At 41.6% G+C, this 26,157-nt stretch overlaps 1 protein-coding gene across 6 annotated transcripts; it reads left to right on the top strand.

The window, feature by feature from the left end:
- Positions 1-13,211: 13,211 nt before the first annotated feature.
- Positions 13,212-15,912, top strand: LOC147632689 (F-box/kelch-repeat protein At5g15710-like). 6 transcript variants are annotated; one of them, XM_086807508.1, is made up of 3 exons: positions 13,212-13,579; positions 13,684-13,846; positions 14,745-15,912. In XM_086807508.1, the coding sequence occupies exons 2-3, from the start codon at positions 13,803-13,805 to the stop codon at positions 15,853-15,855; spliced, it is 1,155 nt and encodes a 384-aa protein (XP_086663634.1). In that variant the 5' UTR covers positions 13,212-13,579; positions 13,684-13,802; the 3' UTR covers positions 15,856-15,912. The 6 variants fall into 6 exon arrangements, with proteins under 6 accessions (XP_086663634.1, XP_086663632.1, XP_086663633.1 ...); XM_086807506.1 differs by having other exon boundaries at positions 13,732-13,846; positions 14,729-15,912; XM_086807507.1 differs by having other exon boundaries at positions 13,732-13,846.
- Positions 15,913-26,157: the final 10,245 nt, after the last annotated feature.

Below are 26,157 nucleotides of genomic sequence, written 5' to 3' on the forward strand. Positions count from 1 at the left end.
TTATTAGTAGGTGACTTATATTTATAAATTTGTGTGGCACTATCTTGGTGTGTAATTTGACTTATTCACAACTTTGTGCAGCACTGACATGATTATCTTTGTGAGTAGGTGATGCTGAGAGCGTGTGTTATGAGATGATGGTCGATATTATATACGCGAGACACTTATTGGATGTCAGATGGTATTTTTGATGGTGATGTGATCACCATGATTATTTTGTTGGCCATGCACCATTATTTGTACATATTTTATCTGCCTTGCACTTGGGCGATGCCATTTATATAGTGCATGTGAATTAGGTTTATTAGTTTCACACAATTTATGTGTGAACAACCCTATTTTTGAAAACTGCAAGCCAATTTTGTATGAGACAATATTTTTAGCTCAAAGGGCTAATTTTTGATTATATATCCAAATACTCATATTGTGAAGGGAGCTACATGCATGAGGGGAAGATTCAACCCAACCTTGAGTAGATGGTGATGTTTAATTTTCTAATTATTATTTATGCTATGGTTTTTGTGTTTGATTTGCTGAATGCCTATGTCTACGCTTATGTTTGTTGATATGTGCATTTGGTAGTTTTCTCAAGTGGTACAAAGGTCCTGATAGTTTGATTGTCTTAATTTTTCTAGTTATTGTTTATGCTATGGTTTTTTGTGTTTTCAATAAACAAACTAGCATCGTCCAAACTACTAGTGCCAAGAAGGACAAGCCAAATACCCAAAATACATCACAAAAATAGTCATCCACCATCGACATAAATAGTCCACAAGAAACACTCCATATGATAGAGACAAAGCCAAAAAAGAACCAATGGGAACATTACTATAAAAGCCAAAAAAGAACCAATGGGAATGTTACTCTATGAAAGCTCCACACCAAACCTAGTAACAAACATAAACAACCAAAAGAAGTCAAAGAGGGATTGTCAAAGCTCAAGAGTCATCATTAGGGGTTCACCCCTACACAAGCATCGCAATCTCATCCTCTAAGTGCTCATCGACTCTCATCCTCGTAGATGAGCCTGTGCACATGTTGCTACTCAAGTAAAGCTCTACATAGCCAAAGATGATGCCATCGTCTATGTCCAATGAAACACATGATCTCCATGAACGGAGGCATGCCTTCAAAGCAGGAGCCATGCCGCATCCTATCTCCAAGACAATACCTTGTGGATGGCAAAGCAGCTCCAAGAAACACGACAGAAATGTGTGGCTCATCTCTAGCCCCCCTCGAAACTCCAATTCTCCACTCTGCTGAGAGTGCACTCACTCACCACAGCAGCAGATAGTGCAAAACATTGGAGTCCATGGTCCCCATATGCAATGCCTCAAACAAGGGTATGTTCTCTAAAGCAAAGGTGGGCGCAAACATCCCTCTTTTATGAATAAGATACATCATAGAAGAAGAAGACACAACCACCAACCAACCATTGTCGGAAAGAGAAGCAAGCCCTAAATACATACCATAATGGACATGGTCCTAAGCATTTGTTTTGATGGAGGAGAAATCTGCAATTTACTCAGAAAAAAACGCGCCGACCAAAAACGTAAATTCTCCCTCCTTCGCTGGCGGTTTGCTGTGCCGTCTTGATGAGCTTGTAGCCAAAGGAGTTGGCTACCATATGCTAGAAGCTTGTGCCCTAATTCTATGTGTGCAAGGTGCTAGAGATCCTCCACTAGCTGGGGGTGAAGGGGGAAGTGAAAAACTAACTAAAAATTTGATTATTTGCTAATTTTCTACTAATCCTATTTAATTAACTAATGGGCTCATAAATGTGATGGATTCTAGGCATGGCTCTGATACCATGTTGAAATTTGAGCATAATGGTGAGCTATGGTGGATCAAACACTAGAATCAACATCATTAACAAAGTGATTAGCAAATGATTAAGACATAATTAGTGAATAATTAGCAAATAGATTAATGTAGGCATGGATACTCAAAAACCAGCAAATTCTCATTAGGGCTATGCCTCAATTTATAGAGTTTACATCAAGCATCAAATCCCATTGATTTCTCCATGATTCACTCCCAGAATATCTCCACCTCTTGCCTGATTCTCTCCACCTCTTCTCTTTTCCCTGAATATCTCCCAGAATATCTCCACACTCCTAAATTCTCTCATGCTACCCTTTATTCTCTCCCAGTAGATTCTTCTCACCTTTTCACAGGTTCTTTCACAATTACATCTCCTCTTTTACAGCCTCTATCCAAGAGCTTGTTCCCACACACACCCTATTCACTTGTATATTTCAACAATTGTTGCATTGAGAGTGTTATACACACTTGGTTTGAGATTATTTTGAATAAAGAAGGCAAATAATTTGGTCATTTAGAAATTCATTTCATTTGAAGCTCGGCGGTATGCACGTGTAAGTTGCATATGTTTGAGGGAGAGAAATTGATAACCATTATTACAAGTGCACAATTGTGCATATATACGGTGGTTAAGGTAATCGATACCAATTGCATATATACGATGGTTAAGGTAATTGTGCATATATATGGTGGTTAAGGTAATTGAGGAGTTTGGACATGTGAAAAGGAGATTGCAAAAGATTATGTACATATGGGTTGCAATAGATATGGGTTGCAATAGATTGTGTTTGGACTTGGTTGATTATTGAGGAGTTTGGATGTGCGAAAAGAAGGTTGCAAGATTATATAAATATGGGTTGCAATAGAGTGTTTGGATTTGGTTGATGCCTCATGAGAAAAGAAGCATGTTATGTTTTGGTTATTGGTTGCTATGAAGATGCTGCAAAGATGTGAGTGTAGGATTTCCATGTCATAATATTTAGAAGGGTGCAAGTTTTGTGAAAGAGCATGTAAAATTTCCCAAGATTATTCAAGAAGCATGTTTACTGTTTATGTTGGAATTAGGGTTGCAGGAATGCACACACAACTTCAAGAAGATGAGGAAGCTTGAGCACAACACAGTAGTGTATTATGAGTGCCAAAAATGAAAGATCACAAGCCCTAGAAGATAATGGGCGTATATACAATGCACGGGGGAAAAAACCTCCTAGTGAGGGAAAAAGTGCCCCGGCGGTCCTAAGTGTGTTCACACACATCACTACTATAATATGGTAACAAATCCCCCCTGGAGTGATGCGGTGAACAAGAGCTAGCACTCATGTATAGGGAAGTGTCTAGCTATGTGGACGAATCCACAAAAGGGAGTAAGCCTAAAGCTTTGCGAAAAGCTTCGAACTTCTCACGAGGCAGAGCCTTTGTGAAAAGGTCTGCAAGGTTATCCTGTGTTGGCACATAAGCCAAACTGATCTCTCCTGCAGAGAGTCTCTCCCTGACATAATGGTAGTGCACCTCAATGTGCTTCGTACGAGCATGGAACACTGGGTTCCGCGCAACTGCCAATGCGCTCTGACTGTCAGTGAAGATGGTGGTGGCAGATGGCTGCCCAACACCCAAATCAGCCATAAGGCGTCTGAGCCACACACACTCAACCGTAGCTGTGAAAGCTGCCCTGTACTCAGCTTCACAACTAGAAGTGGCCACAGTAGGCTGCTTCTTGCTCAACCATGATATGCATGAGCTTCCAAGCATGAAGCAAAAACCACTCGTGGACACGCGTGTGTCATAACAACCAGCCCAGTCAGAATCTGAAAAAACATGTAAATCTGGCGGCAATGATCCCCCCTTGGGATAAAACAACCCAAGATGCCGAGTACCACTCAAATAGCGAAAGATATGCTTCACTGCCTGCCAATGCTTAATGCCTGGGCTATGCATAAATCTGCTCACCTGTGAGACTGCAAACTGAATGTCTGGCCTCGTAATGCATACATAAATGAGGCAACCAACAGCTGTCTGATAGAGTGTGACATCAAAGTGATCTCCAGCATCATGAAGACTCAACTTCAAACCTGTCTCCATTGGAGTAGCAATAGGCTTGCAGTCTTCAAGGCCAAATCTCCGCAACAATGTTTCAATATACTTTGTCTGACACAAAGCAATACCTCCATCACACTGCTTAAATTGTATCCCCAAATAATGATGCAAATGCCCCAAATCTGACATCTCAAAAGAGGCATTCAAATCAGCCTTAAAATCAGCAATATGACTCTCATTTGGTCCTGTGAGCAGCATGTCATCGACATAGAGAGCAATGATTAGATGTACACCATCCACACGTTTAACATACAAAGTGCTTTCTGTTGGACTATTCTGAAACCCATGTGCAGTCAAATATGCATGTATTTTTTCATACCAAGCTCGTGGAGCTTGCTTTAAACCATATAAAGCCTTTTTTAACCTGCACACTTTGTTTTCCTGCCCTCTTTGAACAAAACCACGAGGCTGCGATACATACACCTCCTCATGCAAATCTCCATTTAAGAACGCAGTCTTTATGTCCAGCTGATGTACATTCCAACCATTATGAGCTGCTAATGCACAGATGCTACGAACAGTGGTCATACGACATGTGGGAGCAAAAGTCTCATCAAAATCAATGCCCTTCTCTTGAGCATAACCTTTTGCAACAAGCCTAGCCTTATGGCGATCCACTGTGCCATCAGGCTTACGCTTCAATTTGTATACCCACTTAGTGCCAATGGCCTTCTTGCCAGGGGGCAAGTCACATAAAGACCATGTACTATTCTTCATAATAGCATCGTATTCTGCTTGCATAGCAGCCATCCAATTTTCTGAACTTTGTGCCTCATCAAATGAAACAGGCTCACTTTCATCGCACATACTAGAAACAGCCAATGCATAACAATCTGACGCATAAGAGGCACCATGAGAGCCAGAACGAGTGCGACTAGACAAAGGGGCATCCAACTTGCTGTCACGCAAAGTCTGCACCAGCCATCTAGGCATGTTCCTAGAGCCCTCAATCTCTTGTCTCTCATCCTCAAGTGCATCATGCACATCTGCATCAGATATAGGCTGATCTGTGCCATCATTTAAAACCTGCATAGGCTGAAAAACTGCCTCATGAGGTATTGCACTTGACTGTGCACCACTGAAAAGAGGCAACAATGTATCATAGACATCACGTGAGCTGATATCTGTCTCCTTAGTACATGAAACCAAGGGCTGAACTGCATCTTCCACAAATACAACATCACGGCTAACCAAAATGCGCTTTGTCTGTGGATGATACAAACGATAGCCTTTGCTCTCAGCACTATATCCAACAAAAATACATTTGACAGCTTTGTCATCCAATTTTCTGCGATGTTGCACAGGCACTAATGCATATGCCAGGCAACCAAAAACACGTAAATGGCCAACAGATGGCTTGCGGCTATGCCAAGCCTCATATGGAGTGACAACCTGTAATGCTTTGGTGGGACACCTGTTTAGTACATAAGTGGCACACATGACAGCCTCAAGCCAAAAACCATGTGGTAGACTTTGACTCTTAACCATACATCTTGCCATTTCCATGAGAGACCTGTTTTTTCTCTCAGCCACACCATTTTGCTGTGGTGTATACGGCACTGTACATTGGTGTTTTATCCCACGCTCAGCCAGAAATGCATTAAATTCTGAAGACATATACTCCCCCCCTCGATCTGAACGGAGGGTGCCCATCTTACTTTCTGACACATTTTCAGCCATAACCAAAAACTGTTTGAAGCACAAAAACACTTCGGACTTTGCCTTCAAAGGATATACCCATGCATGCCTGGTAAAATCATCAATGAAAGTCACGAAGTAAAGGTAGTTTCCAAATGATGGAGTTTGCATGGGACCACAAACATCACTGTGAACAAGCTGCAATCTGCGTTCAGCTCTCACTGATCCATCTTTGGGAAAGGAAGCACGCTGCATTTTACCCAATATGCAGCCCTCACAAACATGCTTGACAGGTGCCTCAAGCTTAGGCAAAGAAGACACCATTTCAGATTTCTGCAGGCGCAGCAAACTTGCAAAATTCAGATGACCAAAACGTGCATGCCACAGTTTTGCATTTGAAATAGCCTGCGTATCCATAATAGCACATGCTGAATCCTCTACACATTTGCCATCCATATTGAGCTTATACAGCCCTCGACATAGTGAACCAGATGCTACAATGATGTCACCACAAGAGAGATCATGAACAGTACATCTGTCATCCACAAATTTTACAACCAAACCTGTTTTGGCAAATGCGGAGACTGACAGCAGATTCTTTTTTATCCCTGGCACATACAATGCATCAAAAAGTGTAAAGGTGTTGCAATTTGCAACATTCAGCACAATCTGTCCAACTCCTTTAACGGGATAAGAGGAGTTATTGGCACAAGTGACAGTATTCCCTGTGGGAGCAGACTCAAGGAAAGTGAATAAACTGCGCTGCGAGGTGATATGCTTAGTGGCACCACTGTCAAAGTACCATACATCTGAATCTACTGCAGACATACATGTGTCATGCAAAGATGGGTCATAACTGCACTGCGCATTGAATGCCCATTCTGTATCTTGAACAACATTAGCAGATTCATTGTTAGAAGGAGAGGCATCTGCAACAGCCATACCAGCCTCTTTCTTCTTAGCCTCTTTCGCAGCCAGCTTAGGACACGCTTTGATGACATGATCATTTCCCTTACAGTACTTGCAAAATGTCTTCTGTTTGTCACCCTTCTTCTCATCTTTGTCTTCCTTCTTTGGTTGCGCAGCATTTGCAGATTTCTGCTTACTAGAAGAAAAGCCAGCTTTACCTTTCCCGCTTCTCTGACTAGCAACGAAAGCTTGATCTGCGACACGCATAATATTCCTGTTTTGCCTTGACTGGTCTTCTTGCAGCAAAACAGAAACTAACTCCTCAAATGATAAGGCATTGGGATTGCCTTTCATCATCAAGCGAAGAGTGGAAGCAAAACCCTGATAAGAATCTGGTAGACCATTCAAAACAGTCTGCACAAGTGAACTGTCTGACAGGATTTCATCTGCAGAAATGAGCTGCTCTTTGAAATCCTTGATCTTTGTCAAAAAACTATCCATAGAATCACCTTCGTTCATATGCTCACTCTCCAACTGTTTTCGGAGGTAAGCAACACGAGCCTCATTTCTTGCCTGATACAATGTGGCAAGTACATCCCAAGCATCCTTAGAAGTCCTGCAGGAGCGAATATGTGGGATAATGGTACGTTTGACTGACAGCGCAATCAAGGCATGAGCCTGCGCATCTCTACCATCCCAACGAATCTGCTCTGCTGAAAGTGGTGGTTCTCGAACAGCTGCTACAGCACTTGTGCCTGCACCATCATCAACAGTACCTGTTTCTGATGTGTTTGCAGCATTCCCAGCCACAATAGGACGTGCATCAATACCCTGCACAATGTTCCATAACCCCTTTGCTACCAATACATGTCGCATCATATATGCCCACAATGGATAGTTGGTGCCATCCAACTTATCCTCAGCAGCCAACATGCGGAATACATCATTGTTGTCAGCCATGGCCAATGACTGTACTACTAGATGTAAATGCTGTCTGTAAGAGGTAAACCTGTATAAAATCGACCTGTGCTATGTAGCACAGCCCAAAACAGACGAATGGGCACCTGTCCTGCAGATTTTAATCTTGACAGAAAATCTGCACAGTAGGACGATTTTGCCTGCAGACGCTCGTGAAACCTCGTCGCAATCGGAGGAGATGAAGCGGCAGGTGCCGGTGATGCTGCCCGGGAGGAGGAAGCCTGCTCTGATACCAATTGTTGGAATTAGGGTTGCAGGAATGCACACACAACTTCAAGAAGATGAGGAAGCTTGAGCACAACACAGTAGTGTATTATGAGTGCCAAAAATGAAAGATCACAAGCCCTAGAAGATAATGGGCGTATATACAATGCACGGGGGAAAAAACCTCCTAGTGAGGGAAAAAGTGCCCCGGCGGTCCTAAGTGTGTTCACACACATCACTACTATAATATGGTAACAGTTTACATAAAAGGGAGTGTGGGGTTTCACGTCCCAAGTTGAGATAAGTTATGTTTGGGTACAATACAACTTGAGATTTGAGCATGTGTGACAGCTCTTTGGATGGGCTAGTTCTCCTTACCGAAAGAGAACTTTTATTGGCTTGGTTTCTGCTCAAAACTCAGAATGTGGGTAGTTGTTTTGATCGAAGCCCATGTTTGTTGTTCTCTTGACAATGAGAACATGTTTGGAAGATGTTATGTGTGCTATGCGAGGAATCTCTTCTCTATATATATTATATAAAGGAAGAGTTTCACGAGGCTAGCACGTGGCAGAATTTGGAAGTTCGGGAGAAGAGGCAATTTGGAGGTTCTAAAAGAGATAGGTTCTAAAAGAGATAGGTTCTTATTACTAGAAAAATATGAAGCTAAGATTGTTTGATCGACACATCCAAAGGTATAAGATTTCAACAAAGTTTTTTTTTGGATCAATAACAATTATTTATATTAGCTGAAGTTGTTCAAAAGCTGTCATACAACCAAGTCACAGTTACAATTTACTACTCTTTCTCAACCTCTTTCAAAAATTTACATAAGAATTCCCATCTTTCATAGCAGGATTGTTCCCAAGAAATCTGATACCCCAAAAGTATGCAAGCCTCCATCATAGCTTCTGTAGTGCAACCATGAGGGGATTGTTTTTCCAGCATTCCCCCTTTCTTAGACCAAACTTTAACAGGGGGTCTTTTCTATGAAAGCAACAAATGTATGATAGTTTGTTTTTCTTTACGGTACCACCTCAGAGTTTTTGGACCAAACTTAGGAGGCCTTTTCTTCCCTTCCCAACATCTCACGTGCATCATACAATCCAGATTTAGGGGTTTATTATGTTTGAAGCTCACCAAGTACTGGGGCAGAATTCAGAACATATTCCTTTGTAGATTCTGAATCAACAAATCAATCTCAGGATATCTAATTTTATTCACATTACACACAGACTAGCACATGTAAACACATTTATGCATCAAATTTGAGTCTTGCAAGCCTGTACATACTGCCCTCATAAATACAATTGCATTCCTGCTAGACCAGATTTCAATAAGATGCAAGCTTTGACAATATTAAACACTAGACCAATGTGTTCATTACTAACTGACCATTTACCCAGGATCCAGTCCCCCCAATATGTTTGCATACCCAAGCTCTTCTCTATCCATTTAGACATTTTGGACCAGGTACCCCTGATTGCTGAACATTCCCAAAACACATGTTTACCATCTTCAAGTGATGACCTACACCTGGGACATATGCCACTAGAGATATTTCTCCTTTGGAGTTTAGAGCCAATAGGTAATGCCCACATGCAAACCTTCCACAAAAAGACTTGAAACTTCTTAGGGATCTGGCAATCCCAGAGCAGATTCCATCTCTTTTTCTAGCTGGAGGGGCTTCAATTTACATTCTAGATTTTATTGCAATACAGCACATTGGTATCCGGTTTTGCCATCCTTAAGTTTGACACCATTGAGCCAAGTTTAATCTTTAATCCAAACTGAGGTATCAGTAGAGCATAACTCCCTTTGAAGCACCTCCAAAACCTGAGCCATCAGATATCTTTCCCTCCTTAACTAGCTGACATTCCACAGATAACTGATTCACATCTTTCCACCCTACTACCAAATCCCTATCCCAAAACAGTCAACTAGGTGCCTGATGCCTTTGTTGAGACTCTTTGCAACAGATGTATCAAGTAGGGCTAGAGGGGGATTAAATTTATGACTCCACCATATACCCAAATTGAGCATAGAGTTGCCTGTTACTCTGCCTCCTCCATCCCAGACCATGAAACCCAAACTATCCTTCAACATTTGCATAGCATTTTGCAAAGGTCTAAGCTGGTGATCTTAAGAGGGGCATATGAAAAGAGTTTATCCTTCCAGTTTAGATTCCCCCATTTACCTTTAGCCATAACATCAACAAAGGAAGGGGACAATATGCACCCCAAACATTTGGTGGTGGTGCATTTATTAATTAAATTTTTAGTGTATTTTTTATAACTATAGCATCATTTCCACGTGTCAGTTGATCTTGTTTTATTTGATTTGCATGGATTTCATTTGGTCTTCTTCTTCTTCCTGCTTTCATCGCGAGCTACATGGCTTCATTTCTTCTTCTTGCCAATTTACTCGCGAACTGTGTGACTCCGTCTTCTCACGTGCGTCTGGATGTTTCTCGGCTGCGTGCTTATCGGATGTTCATCTCTATGAACATGCATTTGCTCGTTTATGGTATTTTTATTTTCTCTTCTTGAATCTTTTTCTTGTCTATGCTTGATTTATTATGTGCAGTATGGGTTGCCATGTTCTTTTGGATGTTTCACTGGCAATTGACTGGTATTTTCTCATCTGGAATCTATTTTGTGTTTATGCTTTATTGGGTATGTGCAGTATGGGTTGCTATGTTCAGCATGCTTCTGGAATTGTTGCCGTGTCTTTGCATAATTCGTTCTCTGCAATATATAACGATCCTTGCTCTTTGTTTTTTATTCAATTCAGCGGCAGTATGTTTTGACTATTTGTTTCCTTTGGTTGTCATGCCACCGAGGAGGAAACCTTTTCATGATATTACTAATATAATGAAGATTGATCCTCGTTGTCCATCTTCTTCCTTGTTGGTTTGTTCTCATGAGCATGGTGTTCCATTTATTTCACCACTCCTTTGTCATGAAGTTCTGTTGTATTTTTTATTTTTTTGGCCATAAAGCAAACCCTTTTTTTCCCTCATAAATAAATTACAGTATTTTGATTTAATATGTTAAATGGATATTGTTCCATATAGCTATTTAAAGAAGAAGCTGTAATTGATGAATTCGATTTACCTTTAAAAAAAATATATTCATATGAAAGTGATTGATTGTTAGTTTCAGAAACTGAAATTGATAAAGTCGATTGGTTTTATATATATATATATATGTACTTTTTAAAAATTAGTTAATTTAATAATAAGTATAAAATTATAAAAATATGTATATACTATACACCACGGATGCAAGGCGTATCAATACATTTACTTTATAATTATTGGATAATAAATGTCAAATTTCTATTTTCTTTTATGTCTGATTGATTGCTCCTTTTCTAGATATTTTTAAAACCCTTAAAATATGAATATACTTTACACCGCAAAAATGAATATAAATTTGAAAATGTATTTTTAATTTCTATGCTTTAATTTAAATTTAAAAGTTAAATATAAATTAAAAAATGGCATATGCATGTATGTCTTTTTGCATTTCTAAATTAGAATAAAAATGTTGAATTAAAGTGCAATATAATTCCAAAATAATTGATAAAATTCTTAAAGGAATAAATATGATTTTGAATATGTATTTTCAATGTCTATGATTTAATTTTAATTTTAAAAGTTAAATTTAAATTAAAAAATTTGGCATATGCGTGTATGTGTTTTTGCATTTCTAAATTGGGTTAAAAATGTTGAATTAAAATGCAATGTAATTCTAAAATAGTTAAAATAATTCTTGAACATCTATGTGTTTTTTTAGTTGCAAATTTGATAAAAAATGGTTTAAAATTTTTAGGTTGTTTTTCAGGCCGAAATTAATGTTGGATTTCATATTCTACAAAATTTATAAGTTGATTAGTGTTTTTAGGATGCATGTTTCTTTAGTTTTTTCAAATTTTTAACGTGCTTTCGATTTCCATGCTTTCTTGAAGGTTCAAGCAAATTGGATGCAAAAGGGAAAAAACTGGTGAAATGTGAAAAAAATGTGGATTTTGAACCTTCTGTACATAGAATCCCTTCTTTTCCACTTGAAAAGAAAACAAGGCTTTTTGAAGTATCCGTAACAATTGCAATCGGGAATAGAGATATCCACTTATCATGCTGGGAACCCTTAGAGGAATTTGTAAGGATGGAGTGTTTAAAGGGTCTCTTTGCACTTGAGAAAGGAGGAACCTTGAATCACTTGCACTTTCAAATGGTTGCTGGTTTAATGGCACCATCTCTGATAAGCATAGGAAAAACCATAAAGAGATATTTGGGATGGGATTTGTTTAAGCCTGAGGGTGCATTGGTTATGTGTAGAGGTCTTAGACAGGTTAAGATGCATACCTTAGAAGGCATGGTGGGTTATTGCATGAAAGATTTGCACAAACCACACTTTAAATTTTTCTCTCACAACATATCTGTTGAGGAAATTACTAGAGGTCGTCAAGTATATGCCTTATATGGCCAGGGTGATTTAAAGAATAAAGTATGTTTATCTCCTGTAAATCTCTTTGAAAGAGCATACGTCTATATGGATAATTATATAGCCAATAAACTTGGGGCATCTTTACAAAAAAGCACTCTTTTGAAAATGATTCGTACTGGAAAGTACTACCCGGCAGCCTCATGGATTATTTCAAAAACTGGCTCTGGTATGAGCAAGAAAAGGTCTGCCGCCGGCAGTGTGGAAAGTAATGAAACTCCCACATCTCACTCAATGCATAGATATAGAAGAGATTTTCTTTGCAGATACTCCTCCTACCAGGTACTTTGACCCCTTCAATGCAAGAGCAAGCGGAGATTTTGAAGAGGTGGAAAATGATTCTGATGGACTCCAAGATAACAACAATACTGCACTGGGAAGTCGATCAAATCCAATAGTCATTGATGATGATCAAAAACCCCAATCACCGCATGATTACAGTACATCTTATCTATCTATATGGGAGAGAGCATATAAATTCAAAAAAGCCATTGTAGATGGTGATGAGTTTGTCACGCTCTCCCCTGAAATCTGCAAGTTCGTTGGTCTTATAGAAGAAGAAGCGTGATTTGTATAGTTTCAAGTTTTGTTTCTCCACAAATGTATTTACTCCACCTTTTTATGTAATCTTTTTTGATAAATAACATGTCTCCTTGGTGCTTATTTCTTTGCATATTTTATAAAATTCAACAATCTAATTTTATAATTATGTAATCTTTTTAATGAATAATACATCTCATTGGTACTTATTTCTTTGTATTTTCTTAAAAATTCGTAGATCTGTTTTATAAAACATGTTATTTTATTTTAAAGTCTTGATAAATAAATATTTATCATATTAATTTTTTTTTGTCCTTACCATTATGTTTTACATTAAGCTTCAATATTTTTTAAAACTTCACAACCTTAGTTCATCTTGAATTTTTTTTAAAAATTAAAGATGCACCAACAAATTTTTTTTTTAATATGAAAGAGTGAATATAGTTATTCATCTCATACCATCAGCAGAGTGAATATAATTATTCATCTCATACCATCAGCAAAGGAAGGGGGAACAAAGTTTTTCTTTTACCACTACGCATAGCGTCCTTCCATTTCCTAAAACGGAAGGCTTGGAATCGAAGGCTTTTATGTACCAACTCAGTGTTTGCTTGACTTCCACGACTTTTCAAGTCTGAAGCTCTAAACCCAGCTGTATGGGCAAGCACGGAGCACTCCTGGGCCTGAACAGACAAGGTTGCTTATCAATTCTAGCATGTTCTTCGTATTTGTAAAGGCCTGTGAAGTCTAAGGGGCAGGGGAAGCAAACATTCCACAGGTGAATGAATCCATGGAAAGGCTCTCAATCTGCGATGGAGAGGAAGGCCAAATCCTAGCAGCAGTGTCGTCTGATGCCACCCACATCCACGATGCTGATGATCTCTCAGGTATGCCCTCAATCTTGCCACCAGTGCTAAAACGACACTTTTTTTCTTGTACTGCAATCTAAACATGTAGTAAACCCCTAGGTTTTCTTCTTGCCTGTCTCAAGGGTTTTAAAAAGCCACCTTATAAACTTCCTTTTTTTTTGGGAGCAAAGCTAAACCGTAGACTTCATCATGGCTGAGTTGACATTTGCCTTGCGGAGGAGATGTGCATAGCATATTGTCTATGTATGGAGATGTGCATACTAGGTGGACGTCCCTCAATTACAGGTAACCTCGGGCCTGCTGTTTGCATCACTATGTGCGTAGACATGTCATTGTACATGCACCATCTCGGTTGAGTTGCCCTAGGATTGAGTCAGGGAGGTGATTTCTGCATGGGGATTTGTTTACTGTACAATTTCAATACAGTTGTGTATGTTTGGAGATATGCTTGTTAAAGTTAATGTGCCTTTAATGCATGCATACTCGTGTCTTCTTGAACATGGCATCTCTACACTTGCAGGGTCTCTTACCATGTACTCTTTGCTGAGGTTCATGATCTGAGGCTTTATGGAGTACCCTTTAGGAAGCCATGATTATACTCCCATCCTTGTTAAGTTTGATCACAAACCTGATCTTTTCACTTTCATATGATGTGCAATGCTGGTATCTCTTTTCATTTCATATGATGTGCAATGCCGTTTTGTTTTTTCGTTTTTCGAACAGGGGTCTAGCACAGCTTCTGAGTGCCGTCCTTAGACTCGAACAGAGAAATTCTTTTGCCATTAGCTTGGTCATTCCCGTTTCCGAGACGGTTTCGCTACCCACCTTAAGGCATTGTCCCAGGGGACCCGGCCTCACATGTGGGCATGGTAGCGACCAAGTATTCCCTTGTGAGGAACCTAGGTATTATGGGACTTGCCTGCCACAGCTCACCCACTAAAATTTCTGTTTACTGGGCGGATTTCCAAGTCAGAATCGCCATACTCTCAATGGGCATCAGCTCAAAATCACGAAATAGCCATACTTCATCTTACATGGTTAAGAGGAAACCTTATGAATGCTAATGTCTGATATTAGTACAGATGATACATTCTTGGCAGCTTTGATTTTTTCCATGAAATTTTTTGAGAGCTTTCTCACTGTTAATAATGCTTCTGCCTGATACAGATCGTGTCACTTGCAGCGGTATTGAAGCTCCTGTGGTCAGGATTATGGATCCAAATATCTGGAGCAACCTGCCAGATCATATTTTGGAACATGTTCTCCTTTGCCTTCCTTTTTGGAGCATTCTGCAGCTTCGATCTGTGTCAAAAAAATGGAAATACGATCTTATGTCAACAAATTTCTTGGCCAGATGGGGCAGAAAATCTCCTCCTGAAATTCTGTTCATCATGTTTACAGACCGCTGGCACCTGAAGGCCACTGCAGCTTACAATCCATCTCTGAACAAATGGTATCTCATTCCATTGTCGCGCTTGAACCCCAGAGAGATGCTGTATGATTTTCATATCAAAGCAACAGCAGGTGGCCTCATTTGCATCGAGGAGATAGCTTTGCCAGATCGTTCGCTTATTGTTTCTAATCCCATGAATAGATCTTACAAGAAGCTGCCACCAATGTTAGAAATGAAAAGCCCATATGTTGTGGGGATGGTGCTGGATGCTGATAGAACAGGATACAGAGTTCTCGTGGCACAAGATGGTGAGTCATTGGTTTCTCAATATTATGATTCAAAAAGTGACTCATGGAAGATGAACACCACTTTAAACAGAAGGGTTGTCATGCTTACTGGCACGGCATCGCTAGAAGGTTTTCTTTTCTGCCTTTCCTTTTGGCCGTTAGGCTTAATTGCATATAACATTGAAGAGGCTTTGTGGCATGATCTCCAAGTCACAATGCCAGCATCAGTTAGCTCTCCTCACGTGATACAATACAATGGACAGCTAGTTCTTATAGGAGGAGTGGAAGAATATGGTGAGTTGGCTAGCATCTGGATATGGAAGCTTGATCTTTCTCGTAAGGAATGCATAGAGATCGAGCGAATGCCTCATCATCTTTTTGAGAATTTTACTTGGACGATAAGCGGAGATCACTTTCACTGCACAGGAGAAGCAGGCCTGATTTGCTTCAGTGATGGTCTAACGCCTCCAATTCTCATGTATGCTATGGGTGAGAAAAGATGGTGGTGGTTACCACCTTGCCCTTTCCACGGCTCCTCATCAAAGATACATAGCAAGCACACTCTCTATCCTCTTGGATTCCCGATTGAACCCAGCTTGGATGTAAGGGCATAATTTCCTTTCTGTGGATGATCCGTTCAGAAATCGACAGAACCAAATTGTTTATTAATTCTCATTTTTGTAAATGTCCTCCCATGCATTTTTCCTTTTTCTGATTGAAGGTAGGAGTCCTTGTAGGGTCAGGACTTTTCCACGGACAACAGCCTTAGCTTTTCCACCAATTACAGCCTTAGCTACTGAAAATGTGTGGTATTTTGTCCCTATGTGCAAGTGAACGATCAGAGAGGTGGAGAGAAACGGAAGAGAGAGACATGCACAACACACAAGCACCCTAAACTACTGTATATTCATGTACAAGAAAACCACAACTGCTTCTCAAATACCAAAAATGAAACGCTGAATGTGATCCTCGATTTCAGCCTAGAGCTGAGTTCATTTTTCAACACTCAGCATCATTCCAGGTCCAAACCCTTCAGAAATGTGAGATGGGGAACTGAATTACCAAACATCCCTTATATATGGCGGGATTGGCGCGGGGGGAGGGGGGGGTCAGTAAAGGAGCGCCTTGCCAAAGCTCAGGAAGCATATACTAGGCAAGCCGACAAGTCTAGAAGAGATGTCAACTACAAAGAAGGGGATTGGGTGTATCTCTATATCATGAAGCAAAGATTAAAGAAAGTGGGCAAGTGTTGTCCCAAACATAATTGCAAACATTCGTGTTTGTAAATGTTTGTTGCATTCTCACGTTTGCAATACCTTGCAAACTTGACTTTTTTGCAACTTAAAAATTTGGGTGGTCGGCTATGTTTTTAGGTTTTTTTTATAGGTAGCGTGTTAATACTAAACATTGGGTAGCATGGCTCATTTAAGCGTATGAAATTAAAACGTTGCTGAATGTTGGGAATCACGCTTACGTAAACTGCATTGCAAAGAGTAGAATCGCCATTCAACTTTCAACATGGTGAAGAAGCTTGAAGATGTGTACTGTAGCCCACAATTGTAGCCCACTATAGCCTGGGCTCCTTAGGGAGTTCTTGGTCGCTGTCGTGCCTAGCTCTTGGGTCTTCCGAGGTCATGCCTTAAGGAAGTAGCGAAACCGTCCTCACGATCGAGGCGACCAAGCTAATGACAAAAGCGTTTCTCTGCTCGAGTCTCAGAGATGAGCATGCTCATCTCTGACCCCGGCTCGAAAAACAAAAAATATAGCCTAAAGCCTACAACCTTCATGTAAAGTGTCTGGCGATATTTTCAAAGTTTGGAACTCTCCTGAAAAAGCCCCAAATTCGACATGTTAGTCTACAAATGGTTTTCTTTTGGAAATTGGCCATCTAGTATCAATAAAAAAATCAGCTTTAAGCAAATTAGCAATTTTTTTAAAAAAGTCCTAAATTTGACAGAGCGCTGTTCTTTGTTAAGATTTTAGCTTAATTAAACATGATTAAAATATCTTAATGCTTAAATACTTGAGTAAACATGAGGCAAAGAGCGGAGAGCTGTGTTATTTGCATTGAGACACAAGGCCTTGTTAAATAGGGCTTGAAGAGATACAAATAAAGAGGCACATCCCTGATGAAAGAGTGTGACTCTTGAATGAATAGTTATGTTCTTTGGACGTAGAGATGTGTCCTTTGATCAATAGATATGTCCCTTTGAAGAGGTGTGTCCTTTGGTGATGATCCATGTGATAGGGTGTGAGATAGTGTACAGAGTCTGTTCTGTGTCAATTGACCATGAGTAGTCAATTGATGGTGTTGGGACCATGCTATGATTTATTGGAGTTGGTGTGAAGTGTTTGTGAGCCTGGTCTGATAGTCTGGTAGTTGTCAGCAGTTAGGAGTCAGAAGGGCTGTGGACTAAGAGTGTTTCTGTGGCAGCCATGGGTTATCTGTTGTTAGCCTTCTGGTTATGAGGTTGGATTCTTGTTTGGTTTGTGTGTCTAGATGATATAGAAGTGTCAACTGGCGCGGAAGAGAGAAAACCTGCATCAGCTAAGTCAGCTGTAGAAGCCTTGAGAGGACAGACAGATCTGAGGCTTGATGAAGGCATGAAGCTTGTCCGCAAGGGACAAAGAATCAATCTCCAGTATCAAATTAGTGAACTACAAGATATAAGAAGCCAAAGAACCAATTTGATCTAAGTGGCGTAAACGAGTTCGGGCTTGAAAATAGACATTGGTAGGAATGAACTGCTTACGCATGACTCCCTCAAATTTTTCCCACGTCGTAACCATTTTTCTAACATGTTTTCGTTGCCACCAAAGTAAGGTAGTATCCTTAAGTAAGGATGCGGCAAATGTAATCTTCTTGGCATCAATAAGGACCATCGGGTAAAAATACAAGCGAAGTTTGTAAAGCCATTGTTCAAGTGTACGCTTATTGCGTTGTCCTCCATAGGACTCAGGGGGTTTGACTTCCAATTTCTTTGTTTTACTAGCTTGCAAAAGACAATAAAGAGTCTTAAGATCGTCACCTTTCACCTCAGGGGAAATGTTGTCTTCATTGTCTGGTACTGATGCTGATGCTGTGATGTTGACTGTCGGTACAGAACTGATATGAGAATGGTGATCCATTTGCAACTGCTAGATCTGAGAAGCCAATGTGGCCATGGACTCTTGAAGTTGTTGTTGAAACTGTTGTTGCATCTGTTGCAAAGCTTGTTGCCAATCCGTTGGAGCTAGATTGCCAAGCTAGTGGGTTTCGTCCTCCATAGTAGTAGACTGAGATGAAGACTCTGCAAATTGAGGCTCCAAGGGTTGTGGTTGTTGACATTGTGTGGTGGCTAAGTAACGGCCTCTACTACTCCAAGATCCTCTTCTGTCCTCTAGCAACATCTGACCTTACATACACAACCCTAGGACCTTCTTGGACTCTCTTCCGACCCCCTCTTATGACCCCCCTCTGACTGTAATAGATTGAGTTCAGCCTCAAAAATCTGACGCAAAACCAGCCGCTTCTAAAGTCTCTACAGAAACAAATTCTTCTCACATGTCCTCTGACATCCTCGGGCCCATCAGGCTACACTTATTTTCAAGAGATGTCACACTAAAGACTCTCTGCTACCACACTTCGTATCGATGTGCAAAAGTACAACCCTGTCGACCTTGCTACTGCCATTCATTATGCCGAGCGTGTAGCAGATCTGAATCCAAATTCTCAAACATCGGCCTCTCAAGGTTAATATGGCAATGGCTCATGTATGGCTTGTGAAGGTTATCAACAATCCTCATTGGACAACTTTCAATTCCGACCCAACTCTCCTTGGCAACATTCGCCAGCAACCTCGCCGACAAGAAGGATCATCTTTTAATCATTCTTAGCGTTAGCAGTTCCTTCAACCACGTGCATTTGATCGTGGACAGGACTCTTGATGTGACCAATCTCGCACTCCTCGTCCTGCAATAGCTTCACCTTCTCGTGAACAACAAAAGACTGGATTGTGCACAATTTGTAATGGCAACTATAGATGGTTTGAATGCCCTAAACGACCCAATGCCCATTAAAACCATAATGTGGAATCTTCAACTTCAGAAGACTGCTCCGCTAATTCAAAAGGAAAACATGCAGTAGCTCATGCACTTCGTGTTTGTCCTAACCTTGACACAGATATGGCAAACTTTATTAAGTTAATCGATGACAACATCGAGGATTCTTCCAGCATGACTTCAGAAGAACAACAAGATGATATTGAAAAGTCCTTGGATTCTTTATCTTGAGATGATGAGTCACCAACGATGGACTTCTTTGAAGACACATAGATTACAAAGCAGAGGTGACACTTGTTTCAACCTTACCCACATGGAATGACACAATTGACATCAAGCAAGAGGATAAAGTTTTCAACACTGCAGAGAATTTCAAGCATTCTTCTAACAACTTAGATGAGTACTTCACTACTATGAAGCATAACACTTCAACAGATACTATTCAAGTATCATCGAGAGAATTCATGGTTGAACCTTCAGATTCTTCTACATCGCAATATATCCAAGTCAACTTCAAGCCCAACATTTTCTGACTTAGAATCAGGTCCCTAGTCATCAGATTCACACACTCAAGAACTCCATCTCCATAAACTCAATCAAAACCACACTTTCATCATATCAAAACATCAAGACAACAAACAAAATCCAATCTCTCTGTCTGCTTCAGATAAACACAAAACACAACCGGGTTTTAACAACCCTGAGACTTGGGCACCAATATAAGAAGAAAACACAAAAGAAACACAAGGATCCCCCTCAGGTAGACCTTGGCAACACAGCTTCAAAACTCTAAATACACTGTCGCGCATGACAAGCCTTTCTCACACAAAAAACATTCAACTGACTAGCAGCAGCAACAGTTGAGCAGAATTGATATGAACCAAGTATCTAACGGAGATAAGCTCCTCAGAGATCTAAGGGCACACACATCCTTCAAGACTCTTTGGCTTCTTGCTCTCCCTCCGCTTTGATCCAAATCACTCTCACACTGCATTGTCTTCACTTTGACAACCTGAAAATATATGTAGGAAACTCCAGCCTGCAACAAACAGGCCTGCAAGAGTCCACTCTACTGTAGATGATGCTCTCCATGCTTTCTTGTGATAGCACGAACCACCTCTGCTTGGAGAGTCCCCTAAAATGATCACAATTGTGCCCTTTCAACTTGTGTTGCCGCCTCTTATTCTTCTGGATCTCACGCTGCCCGGCTTCCCTGTGTTGCCCATATGCTTTCTATTTTGATTTAGTGCACGTGCACTTTATCCATTTGACAGCCACACGTCTTTTGGCACCTATGCTTCACCATACACCATCACATGTATTTTCCGCCCATCTATACATCATGCTTAGGAGGGGCTCATTTTGCTCCTCACATATAGCTAACCCCTTGGATGAAAGACATTCATGTGTTTCATTGCATCTTTCTACCCCAAACTCTTCTCACCCACAAACTATTTTATACAGCTTTATATACAACAAAAACGTGATCCAGCATCTCAGAACCCTCCTGGATCAAAAGGGATCAACACCCTTTTCCACAACCATCCAACTCCACTAAGCCAACCACCCGGGTCGAAAACCTGCATACCATCTTCAGACAGCATCAAAGTCTCGCCCTTATCATCTGGCTGCATCAACCATGCATACTTACTGTTCATTCTTCCTCCCTCTTCACCCTTGTTTGCCCTGAGCTCACATCCAACTCAAAACCCTTCTCAATTCCATACATTCTCATCAAACTTTCATAGACCCAAAGACCTCTTGTATCACAAGCTTCATCAAGCATCTGTTCAGCATACCCATCAGTCATTTGTCGCTGCAAAACATTATTCAAATCATCCAAACTTTGCAACTTCTTCAAATACTCTGCGTCTTGCAGATCAAAGCCAAACACATCACGACCAGCTACATGGTTCACATCTAAAGACTGGGCATCATCTGCAGCAACACTCAACATCACAAAAAAACGTCTCAGCCAGACCTTCCTCAACACTGTCATACAAAGAACCTAAGTCAGCAACCTGCTGCATGTCCTGGTCAACGTCTTCAGTTTCTTCACTCCACAACTTGCTCACAGCACTCCAAAGTTCCTCATCATCAACACACACACCTCCGTACTCACATAGGCATCAACCTGTTCCCCATCGCTTAGATCCACAGGTTCTTCAATCAAATCACAGACAGCCTCCAAGGCATCATCCAACCAAGCACTATCATCCATGCCACTATCCATAACTTCATGCGCATACACCTGCTGATCCACGCCAGCCTCATCATCACTTGTATCATCAAAGAAAGGCAATTCTGCTAGATCCTCTTCCTCAGGCAATTCTGCTAGACCCTCTTCCTCACGCTCTACATCTCCAAACATAACTGTAGTCTCCACACTCACCTCCTTTGACGAAGCAGTCTTCAATTCAGATACCTGCGATATTCCCAACACACTAGGGACCTCTTGCCCCTCCACAATAGGCTGCCACTATCCATAACTTCATGCGCATGCACCTGCTGACCCACGCCAGCCTCATCATCATTTGTAACATCAAAGAAAGGCAATTCTGCTAGACCCTCTTCCTCACGCTCTAGATCTCCAAACGTAACTGTAGTCGTGTGTTGGGACCTCTTGCCCCTCCACAATAGGCTCACCAACCACTAAGCAATCTTCCACCACCTTTCCAGCATCCACAATCTCCATCTCGAGGTCCACAGCCACATTACCTGCTCTTTCCATAACTTCACTAACACACTGTTCTGTTGCCTTTACATCTTCTGACACCTCATGCACACAGGGATCTACCATCTGCACACTACCTCTAGCAGGATACACATCAATCAAATCAAACGTAGCAACTCTACCTGGCCTCACGGGTGGCATACTAGCCATCTGTCTCATCTTCTTCTCCTTGTAGGCAACAATCTTCACTGCTTCAGCAAAAGTGAGTGGGTCTTTCAACTCCATATTCTCTCTGATCCTCTCAGTCTCATCAGCTCAACAAACTTGTCTTTTTCAAAAAGTCAGGAGGAGCTTGGTTCTCTCCTAAGCTCTTCAGCATCCTTCTCCAAGCAGCCTCAAACCTCTCCACAAAATCTAACACTTCCTCGTCTTCTCTCTGGATCAGCCTACCCAACTCCCTCCACAAGTCCTTAGGACTATCAGCTTTACCATACTTCCTCTTCAGGGCTTCCCTCAAACTGTCCCAGCTTCCTGTCTCAGCCTCTGTGGCCTCATACTCAAACCACTCTATGGTAGCATCCTTGTCACGTGCACCCTGCACAGGGCTATATACTATATAGTGACACACTGGCATGATCATCAATGCAACATTTGTACAGAAGTAGAACATTTTTTAGGATTATTTGTCGTACGCCGTGACCCATTGTGAGCCCTCAGTCCAGGGACATTTAGACACTAGCTACATATGTTAGTCTCTGACCCTTAGAGGTCAGTCAGATGTCAGTCCTCTTAACCCACTTGGATAAAGCATCATTCAGAAGCATGTCGTTGTCAACCTTAGCATTAGATGCATGTAGGCATTTTAGGTTCATTCACATAGAAGGGGGCCAGCCTTAAGGCCAGTCCCAACTTGGGCTAGCCTTGCAAAGGCATCCAAAGCCTTTGCCATGCAGTTGGCCAGCTTGTTCTTACCTCTTGCTCGACTCCTTAGCTCTCACACAAACCAGAGCTTTGATACTATAAAGAGAATGCAAGAGAGAGAGAGAGTTTGAGTTTCCCGACAGGTAATGCTACACGACATGAAATGCAGCACCTGACCCAGCATTTAATGCTGCCGACTGGCATTATCCAGTCATGGGGGTATTTTCAGCAGCCGACTGCTCATTTAATCAGTCTTGGGTCCTTTGCCTCAGCCGATAGCCTTCTATGGGCAGCCGACTGCAGTCCTGAGGAGGTATAAAAGCATGACCTCAGCCCACACAAAATCGTTCAGGTATATTCAGCACAGTACCTTCAGTTTGCAGCATCCAAACACTCCAGGCTAAGAAGGAAGATACTCTTCACATTCAGCCAGCATATGTGCAGTCCTATAGCTATCTGGACTTGCATTAGTGGCCAAGGAGAGTCTTCAGCAGAGCCTCGGGATAGGTGGATACTCAGCCGACATATGGTCTTCCTCGTCCTTTGTTGGGCATTCATATCATTTGTACTCAGCATTGTATAGCATTTTCTCCAAAGAATAATATAAGAAAATACTCTTGCTTGCAGAAAAGGGGGGGGGGGGGGGCGGGGGGGCTTTCAGTGGGGTATTGGGACCCAATACTGTGTCGTCTACTACATTCTCATTCTCTTCTCTCTCTCTACTCTCTAAAGTTGATGCTAAAGATTCTCACCACATAAAGGTATAAAGAAGGCCTTGTTGTGCGTTATCACGATCAAGCTGAGCATGTAACATTGGTATCAGAGCATCAGGTTGGTAACTCAACTTGGCTACCTAAAGAAGTGAGAGTATCCGGTGGATGGTTAAACCGTGGTCTGGAAAAGAAACCCAAGCCTCCACCATGTCGGAGAGACATCACATCAAGAAGAAAGCCAGCAAGAAGGGATGGAGGCACAAAGCTTCCAAACAGAAAAAACGCTTCCGCCAAGCATAGAAGAGCTTCAGGGAACAATGATGGAGTAAATAAATTCTCTGAAGATGCAGCTTGCCACTGAAAAAGAGAAGCCCAAAGAAGGCATCTCCAATTTGGCACAAGTCCTGCTACATACTGAAGAACAAAGAAGAAAAGACAACGAAGCAAAAAGAAAAGTAGATGAAGAAAAAGAACTGAGATGTGTGGAGGAACATAGGGATAGGGAAGCCACACGCAAATATGAGGAAGGCCAACGCCACAGAGAGAAAGCTAACCGAGAGTTCCAGCAAAGACTCGATTGGGAGGCTGTGCAAATCCAGAATCAACAAACGATGGGACAAATTTTGGCAGCTCTCCCCTAGCAGCCTTCACATTTCTCGTCCTCCACACCCCTACCACCACCGTCATACAAACCTCTCCAAATTTTAGTAAGTATAATGGTAAGTGTGATCATGCTGTAATTACTCAATTTATTCATCAATTTGAAGCACATTTTCCATTAGCTAAAATCACAAATCCACAAGACAAAGTCCATGTGGCAGCACCCCAACTCACTTGGAAAGCCGTTACTTGGTGGCACCATTGGTCACAACTTCACACAGACCCCATCATAGGCCAATTCCGTTTTCATTGGAACACCTTTGTGGCTAACCTCAAAGCCCGTTTTCTTCCACCACAGTACATGACCAATCTTGAGGATGAGTTTTACAAACTCACTCAGGGTGGTTCCCCTATTTTGACCTATTCAAACAAGGTCATTACAATAGCCTAGTAGTTGGGCATATCGGAAGAAGATAAGCTCAAGCAGTTTAGACACTACCATTAGGTACCCAGTGAGGAATTTTGAGCCTCAGACTTATGCACGGGACTGACCCTCGCTCAGAATTAGGAGCCGATGCTAAACAGAGGTAAGCCCAAGCAAGTACAATCTACCCCAAAGCCCCAACAACAATCATCCACCCAGCAGTCATCTACCTAGGGTAAGGGGCCTCAGAACAACAAAGACCAAAAGGACCAAAAGAAAAATTCTTCGGATCAATCGGGCAATAAGAAAGATTCTACACCCAAGAAGACTCGTGAGGAAAAAGCTAAGGAGGGCATCACTGGAGGTTATCTCTAGCGTGATGAACAGACATAGTACAGGGCAGAGAACCGTTGTTTCTTCTATCACATTGTGGGACACGGAAAGAAAGATTGCACTAAGTTCCAGGCGGAAAAGTTTGCTAAGGCATCCACTTCCACAGTAGCAATTGCAGCATCATCATCCACACCTCCGCCATCAGCCTCAAATGCCATTCAACTTTTACCCTCTTTGAATTCAGTGCCACCAGTGGTATTTGATGATAAGCAGGAGGGTGAGGTTGAGGGCAAGACAAAGGCTCTCATCCTTGCCTATGGAATTGCAAGGGGACAATAGTTCATTGTCCTCTTTAACATGGGCAGTTTTGAGGATGCCATCTCTTTGCAGTTGGCTACCAAGATGAGTTGTACCTTGGCTTCTTATCATTTAGATGTGGACGGGTTTACCTCTGGTCTACGTATACATCACTCATAAAGCTTAGCAGTTTGAGTTTCAGGTTCAGCGGGCCACATTCTAGCGGGATTTCATTGTCTCCCCTCTTTTAGGGTGTGACATGATCCTCAGGATCCAATGGTTTCGACAGTATGCACCCATTCTTGATTGGAGACAAGACACTTTCACCAAGTTGAAGGCTTTCCTGAGCCTCTCATGATTCGCGGCGGGGATCGGAGCATTCCTGGCATTCCACTCATTTCCCACATTCAGGCCCAAAGAGCTATCAGAAAAGGCGCAGAGTGTGCGTTGTTATATGTCCGCTCTCAGTTTAATGCAATTCAAGTAGCACCCACAGGCATAGTAGCAACGGAACGGGAACGGGAACGGAACGAAAGCACCACTAGGGGAACAGGAACGGGAAAAAGGGGAAACGGGAATAGGGAACGACCTAGATAATTCCTAGAAATGCACCTTGAGACAAGATCCTTACTACCAATGATTGAAGCTATGGTGTACGAGCCCCATAATCCTCCCACCATAAAGCAGTCCCTATCTTAAACCTATCTCTCTGTGCATCAGCCGATCCAAACCTTTCCAACTTGCTGCGATAAAATCCAAGTTGGTCTTTCACCAACCTTCGTTTATCTGCATCACGAACTTGCCTAGAAAGCACTGTCTCCCAACCATCCATCACCTCATCATCGGCCTCTTGTCCACATCCTTGGAACTCGGGATCCAAGACACGAACCTCTGCATATTTCTCATCAGACAA

This window comes from Cibotium barometz, chromosome 13 (assembly GCF_041138505.1).
Source record: "Cibotium barometz isolate CiBa-2024 chromosome 13, ASM4113850v1, whole genome shotgun sequence".
Taxonomy (NCBI): Eukaryota; Viridiplantae; Streptophyta; class Polypodiopsida; order Cyatheales; family Cibotiaceae; genus Cibotium; species Cibotium barometz.

What these genes read in the sequence shown, in the direction of transcription:
- LOC147632689 (XM_086807505.1), top strand. Translation starts at nt 13,483, where the DNA reads ATGGAAAGGCTCTCAATCTGCGATGGAGAGGAAGGCCAAATCCTAGCA. An exon ending in CGATGCTGATGATCTCTCAG is followed by an intron (nt 13,580 to 14,728) that starts GTATGCCCTCAA and finishes TGCCTGATACAG; the next exon opens with ATCGTGTCACTTGCAGCGGT.